The sequence below is a fragment of the Chenopodium quinoa genome, unplaced genomic scaffold (genome assembly GCF_001683475.1).
Source record: "Chenopodium quinoa cultivar QQ74 unplaced genomic scaffold, ASM168347v1, whole genome shotgun sequence".
Classification (NCBI taxonomy): domain Eukaryota; kingdom Viridiplantae; phylum Streptophyta; class Magnoliopsida; order Caryophyllales; family Amaranthaceae; genus Chenopodium; species Chenopodium quinoa.
Window position 1 is genome coordinate 212,898 of NW_018742345.1, and position 6,480 is coordinate 219,377.

General features: G+C 32.5%; 1 protein-coding gene across 8 annotated transcripts; it reads left to right on the forward strand.

Annotated features, from left to right (window-relative positions):
* Positions 1–512: 512 nt before the first annotated feature.
* LOC110693872 lies at positions 513–5,765 on the forward strand. 8 transcript variants are annotated; one of them, XR_002505698.1, is made up of 7 exons: positions 513–774; positions 940–997; positions 2,267–2,362; positions 2,459–2,550; positions 2,676–2,728; positions 3,122–3,317; positions 5,476–5,765. XR_002505698.1 is itself a non-coding variant. In XM_021871045.1 (6 exons), the coding sequence occupies exons 3-6, from the start codon at positions 2,545–2,547 to the stop codon at positions 5,589–5,591; spliced, it is 354 nt and encodes a 117-aa protein (XP_021726737.1). In that variant the 5' UTR covers positions 513–997; positions 2,267–2,362; positions 2,459–2,544; the 3' UTR covers positions 5,592–5,765. The 8 variants fall into 8 exon arrangements, 1 of the variants encoding a protein (XP_021726737.1); XR_002505702.1 differs by having other exon boundaries at positions 3,144–3,317; XR_002505703.1 differs by having other exon boundaries at positions 3,166–3,317.
* The last annotated feature ends 715 nt before the right edge of the window (positions 5,766–6,480 follow it).

Genomic DNA, 6,480 nt, shown 5'->3' on the forward strand with positions numbered 1-6,480 from the left:
GTGTAGGCTCAGGCTCTATTATCTCTTCCATCATCATAACTTGCAGACCACTCTCATTGTCCTTACTATCTTCATAATGAACATACATTTGGTTGCCTTCTTCTTTACCAAGATCAATCACACCGTTGGAAGCATAGAATTCATCTCATGTGACAAAGATCTCCAATAAGTGCTCTTTTCCCTCTAAGGATAAATATCTCCTAGCTTCAACTTGTTCAAGATAATCATATACCGATTCATCATGTAATACTCTTTCTTCTAAATAATTTCTTAACAAATTCTGGCACTACTATTGTAGTATATCCCCACATGTATTATGAATAGCGATTCTTCCTTTATTGCTAAAAATTGGTTAATATACTGAGAAATCTATAACCCTTAATAAAAATGGGAACTTAGTAACAATAACTTTTGGTGTTATTACACTAACACCCCCGAATTTAATGGAATTTCGAAATTGCCCTTTGAATTCTCACCGACTTTCCTGCTCCCTTTGCTCTGTTTCTTCTCATCTCAGAAAAAAGGCTGAGAGTATTTAGGGCAAACAAGGAGAGAGAAACCTATAGAGAGAAAGTATGTCTTCCTTCAACAACGATGGCGACGAGCTCAAAACCACCGATCATCGATCCCTTTGACAATGGTTATCGGGCTTCGATTATTCTCAGTGTTTCGATTTTTCCGATTTCGGCGATGGACATGAAGGTTGTTTTGTTTAATCCTGGGCTTGCGGTTGCTAAGGTTACGGTTGTGGAAGATGATTTTCCGATCTCCAAGGTATAATTATCTCTCTTCTCTCCTTCTTGTTCTAATTGATCCAATTTTCATCTCTTTTCTTCAATTAGATTTTACCTTTTATATCTGAATGTTGACTACTTTTTTGTTTGTTTATTTCTCCTTTTATTTTCCCCTTTTTTTTCTCTATTTTCGCTCTAAAATAAGCGAAAGGAGAAGATGGAGCAAGGTTTGGTGGACTCGAGTTTGAGGCGAATATACTCAGGTATTGTTGGATGTTCGGTCTTTTTTTTTTTAATTTAATTTCTACAAAAATTTTCTTGATGTTGTTGATGTTTGTTTGTGTTTTGTGGAATTGATGGAATTTTACTTTGATTGATTGTGAAAATTGAACTGTAAAATTCGAACTGTTTTTTGGTAAATTGGCAAGTGAATTGGTGTGAGTTTTGAGTGGTTATATTACACATTGATGAAGTGTTTTGTTGTTAGTTACCCTTTATAATGGTTATCACTTATCAACAAGTAAATTTTTTTTATTTTCCCTCTATAATCATTAAACGCCCAATGCAAGGAGTCAAGAGTTGGTTCACACTGAATTTCCAGCACCCAAACTTTAAAGGTTAAAATCTGAAAACCCATTGTCCTCGTTCTACACACATGATTTAGTTACCTCAATTTAATCTTTCTCTAATTGCATTCATAAATATTAAAGCACTACAATTCACTTTAATGGATACTCCACCAGAAGTATTGATGAGCAATTTCGTGTCTATGTTCTCAGCTTGCTTTAATTTATGTGTGTATTATTTCTACATTTTCAATTTCCTAAAGGTTTTGAATTTACAGTCAAGTAGAGCATATTTCCCCCCATTTTCTGAACTTAACCCCCCCATTTTTTTTTCTTTTTAATCAGTGTGATTATCCAATCTTTTATGTACTTCTGTATTATTAAGTCCAAAGTATTATTTTCTAATTTCTTTGAAAGACCTAATAAAGACAAAGACATACTTTCCTTATCTCTAGAAGTTCTTCCAGTTTTGACTTCTGATTGTGTGACAATCATTGTCCAAGTAAGAAGAACCTTTAGAGACAAAGGGAGTATCTTATTGGGACTATTATGGGTTGATGAATGAACTTGTAATTCTTCATGTCAACGGTATTTCTTCTTGAAATCATTGTGGTCCTGAGTGGTAAAAAAATCAGCAGCAAAGATGTTAGAGAATATTTTCATTTCCAAATATGCTTTTTACATCTTGTCCAACGTCTAGCAATTGGTTCTGCGCGGTAACTGCCATGTATTTCATTCAACACTAATAAAGAGATCAAGATTGATAATGCTGGGCCTAATGGACACCTATTGCATCTGTAAATATATTGTTTAAGCTGTAAACACGTTCAATTTGCTCATGCTTTGCTTAAGATCATAATGGCCAGATTCGTTAATGTTAGATGTATGATCATTAGGATCAGGTACGGTCTTGTGCTATTTTGATCTTAAAGGGGCTCTTTTTAAAATCATTTGCTTTTTATGCAGTTGCCAAAATTTTGTTTCTGGGTTTTCCTGCTGGAATTGGCTTTTCATATTTCGACACTACATCTGATTTGATATCTCATGGAGACAAAAGAACAGGTATTACTCTGCCTTTAACATATACGACGTGGAATTTTATATTTTTTAAAAATAGAATCATTTATGGTTATATACTGTTCTTTCTATGGATTTCAGCTTAGGACTCCTTGAAGTTTCTGCTGGATTGGATCAAACGGTTCCCACACTATAAGCGGAGAGAATTTACATTTTAGGAGAGAGCTATGGAGGTATTCCTTAAATTAGGGTTTATTTGCACCATTATTGTTGAATTCGATTTGGAATTTTGTTTATTATTATGTATTCTTTTGTTAAATCAATTGAAGCAACTTCTGAACTTCTTTCTCCATTAAAGCAGCTTGACAGGTTATTTGTTGATTCTACGATGCCGTTATCTCTGATCTCCAGGTATAATTTTCTCTCCTTTCACTTTCGTGCTCTAATTTTAATTAGTATTATTAATTTGGTTGGGGGGGGGGGGTTGATTGATCTGAGTTTAGTGTGATTATGACTAATTTTATAGTTGTAATAAGATTGAGTTAGTGATGCTTGTGTTATTTTAGATTTCTTTCTTACATTCAATAATATTGATAATTAGTGGCCTATTTTAAATTCGGTTGAAAATTTGCTATTTATTTTATTACCTTTTGTTCTTCTGACATTGGGTTATTGTTCTAGAAAATAGGAATATATATGTCAATGAATAAGTGAAATGTTAAAGTTTGAATCTATTTGATTGTTGTGTTTGTAGGATTTTGTATAGTTTGTATGCAAATGGCTTTTAAATTTTTTTATGCACAGTTGCTCAAATCTGTCAGCCCAGCCCTGATACAACTGAGTTGTAGTTCTCGGTGTCTTGCCTGCTCGCCCTGCTTCGTTGAGTTCCAGGGGAAAAAGAGGAGGAGATCGAGAAGATCAAAGATAATCTCAGAGAAGTTCTCAAGCACTGTGCTCAAATGCTTTCAGAGCTCCGAACTTCATAAGTATCTTGAACTCTGTGAGTGACTTCTTGCTTTTATGAGAAATAGAAATGTTACCAGAAACCTAATTCTAATAATTGTGATCCCGCCTAGACGATTGTTTGGCTAATCAATGTATTTGAGATCCAATGTATTGATCATTCTTTATATTGATTTATGGTTGTTGGATTAATGTTAATTTGTTTTCTATTGTGCAACTTAACAATGATAAGAGCCCTTTTCAAAGAACATTTGTGATTCAGGTACCTTTTAAATGCCTAGGTAGCTTTTTTGTTTTTGCGTATGTACTTTAGAAGGCTTCTTTTAAGTAATGCTCAAGCGGCTAAGCTTATGAAAAGATGCAAGAAGCAAGGAGCTGTCTACTTGGGGGGAATTTTCCTTTTAAGCTTATTCTAGGCATTGATAGTTGAAAATGAATTAAAATTTGTCATCCCCACTTCGCTAATTATCATTTGTGGCTATGTGTTACATAGTATGTTTATATACCCTTGTTTTATGATTTACGAACCTCCTTTATTATATTTACTTATTTATTTTCTATTGCGAAGAAGGGATGGAATAAGATAACAAGGTATAGTGCTGAGAGGACCATCCCAAAATTTCATTGGCTAGGCCTATAGAAAAAAAAATAAAAAAAAAATAAAAAAAAAATATATTTTAACGATTGCGATGTGTATTTGATTAAGAAATCTAATCCTAGAGTAAGAAAGAACATATTTTATTTCAATTTTATATAATATATTTGTGTAAATATCTTTTAGAATAGGGATTATCCTCATTTCAGTTTCCTAAGATTTTCTTGATTTGTCTGCTATATGCATGCCTTGAGAGGCTGAGATTCATACCCTATGACTGACTAACATAGATTTCAGGCTACTGTTCTTTCAAATTTCTAATATAGACACAAATGGTATTTCATATGATTGGGTTATGATTGCACGTGAAGCAATGTGCAGAGATGTCAAGATAGATAGGCAAAACGAGGTTAGATGTAATGTTACTACATTTCTAGATAAGTCACACAATCACACTTGGTTTGGAGATTAAGGACATTTTTTTATCGTGAATTAAATTTTTAGAAATGGGTGTAGACTATAGAAACAAACGAAAGGGATAAAGCACATAGAAGGCTCATGATATAGGGCGAGAAGAGGAGAAAATAGAAGTGTGACTGTGTGAAGATTATATTGGGTCTTACATATTAAATCAAATATTACAAGTATCCTTATTAAGCTTAAAGAAAGAATTTATAGACTTGCATATTTCAGAACATTTAGACTAATATGAATGCTATAATAATTAACTTTGTTTTTTCCTTCATTGTTTCATGAAGATGGTTGGGCTTTATAGTTACTTTGATGCATGTCCTTAACAATAAAATTAAAGCTATAGAAAAATGAAGTTAATTACTTCTATCAGTATTAATGTTGAGATAATTTTTAGTATAGTCATGCGCAGGAAATCTTTGGAGTGCCAAGATGCTTCTCTAGCTCTTTATAAATTCCTATCCCCTTTTTTTTCCCCCCAATTCTAGAATAATGATGTTAGTGGGTTGTATGGATTGGTTTTGGGTTTATTTCTTAAGATATACTGGTTTGGTAAAACCACACATCTTCTTATGCTTTGCTTTATACAGTACATTTATATTTAGATTAGAGAAATTGGCAGCACATTATTCTTTTCAGCAAACATGATAGATAATGAACTTGGTTATTGCTTGTATATGTTAAGCCTTTTCGGTTAGTTATTGACATGCATTTTTTTATGGCTGCTTGCACAGGCTCTCATGGGAAGACCCAAAATTTTCTATAGAATGCTTATTATGTGATTTCTTATAGTGTGCTACAGTTGTCTTTTGGAACATTTAGATGTCTGGATATGCTCTACTTATAATTTGTCTTGCAGCTGGTTGTATTAATGTGTTTAATATTTTAACCGGAAAATGTATCTATAGTGGTTAACATTAGTATTATCCAAAGAGGAAATTAATATTGGAGGTCTATAGGATATCGATAAAGAAAGTTCAACAATACAAATTTTTGGTTAGAATGTATGCTTTTTTTAAAAAAAAAAATTATTTATTTTTTTGTGAATCCACTTGTAGCTCCACCACTTGGCCCTGGTATCCATTCTATGGTGGATAGGGTTGGTCACTGTTTTCATTTTTTACCTCAGGCCCAAGTGTAGCAGTTGGCATTGGTGGTGGATTTGACCTCCTTGTCTTGTTCATGGTTATTGGAGCGGTTTCAGCTGTTGTTTGGAGGTTACTTAGACCCAGCTGTTGTTTGTAGATGATTATTAGAGCAGAAGATAGCCAACCAAAGGACTATGTGAAGTTAATGTATTTGTGTCTAACTAATGTTTTTCTACTCAAATAGGCAAATTACATTGTATGCAGGTGTAATTATTCCTGAAATCCGATTATTATCCAAAGATTATAAAATACGAGTATTGTTTTAATTCCATTGTTTTGACTTTTATTGCTTTGAGATGAGCTCCTAAAAGGAGATTATAGGCATACAAATCCATACCTTTTGCAAGGCACTTCCAATGGGCTCATATATTCTTATTTTCGTTTTTCCCTTGCATACATATTTTCCATGCAACTTTTATTATTTGTAAAAATGCTTATACCTACTTATAACACAAGTAATCCTATTATAATTTTTTTTAAAACAAGTAATCCTATTATAAATAGTAATATAAAAACAAAATAGAAGTCATATAAATAAGGTTTTGAGAGTCAATTTGGACCTTTGAGGGTTTAGTTTTTAGTCAAAATTTGCATAAAATTAACAAAAATCTTCAGCTTGCATAATAAAAATACCTCATGTGTTGAATAGTTCTACCCATAAAATAAAAGTTAGAGAGGAGGAAATGGGAGTAAGAAGGTAGTGGTGATAAGGATAAGTTTAAATTTTAAATATGCCTTTTGGAATACCTTGACTTTTATAGTATGTTTTAAGAGTAACATTTTAGGGATATTATTACAAAGAAAAGTATTAAAGGTATAGAGTAGCATCCACTGTATGTCTGTATCCACTACATAGGTTAGATAAAACTACTAACCTTATTAATCAAATTTCAAATGCTCTTTCATCTATCAAATTACATGATCAAATTAATAAGATTGATGTGATTAGTTATTTGATATAATCATCTAAGCTACTTAGATAACTA

Coding starts and splice junctions, on each gene's coding strand:
- LOC110693872 (XM_021871045.1), top strand. Junction 2,729..3,138: donor CCGTTATCTCTGATCTCCAG/GTATAATTTTCT, acceptor CAAATCTGTCAG/CCCAGCCCTGATACAACTGA. Junction 3,318..5,475: donor TCATAAGTATCTTGAACTCT/GTGAGTGACTTC, acceptor TTTTTACCTCAG/GCCCAAGTGTAGCAGTTGGC.